Source organism: Merops nubicus, unplaced genomic scaffold, assembly GCF_000691845.1.
Source record: "Merops nubicus isolate BGI_N331 unplaced genomic scaffold, ASM69184v1 scaffold10536, whole genome shotgun sequence".
Classification (NCBI taxonomy): Eukaryota; Metazoa; Chordata; class Aves; order Coraciiformes; family Meropidae; genus Merops; species Merops nubicus.
Window position 1 is genome coordinate 1 of NW_008615623.1, and position 233 is coordinate 233.

A 233-nucleotide genomic window follows, 5' to 3' on the forward strand; every position below is an offset into this window, starting at 1 on the left:
CCTTCACCCCTCTCATCTCTCTCCGCTCTCCTTCCGCAGGGAAGTGCCGAGGACTCCGCACCGCCCGAAAGCTCCGCAGCCACCGCCGCGACCAGAAGTGGCACGACAAGCAGTACAAGAAGGCGCACCTGGGCACCGCGCTCAAGGCCAACCCTTTCGGCGGTGCTTCCCACGCCAAGGGCATCGTCCTGGAGAAAGTGTGGGTACAGCACCGACCGTGGCCTGGTCGGCCG

General features: G+C 66.1%; 1 protein-coding gene across 1 annotated transcript in view; it reads left to right on the forward strand.

The window, feature by feature from the left end:
- Positions 1–20: 20 nt before the first annotated feature.
- RPS23 (ribosomal protein S23) overlaps positions 21–233 on the forward strand; it is a gene marked incomplete at its 5' end in the record, with an annotated part of 1,514 nt that continues 1,301 nt past the window's right edge. Inside the window, one exon of the mRNA XM_008942580.1 lies at positions 21–199. Within this exon, the coding sequence (XP_008940828.1) occupies positions 21–199 (179 nt within the window). The remainder of the gene's footprint in view (positions 200–233) is intronic.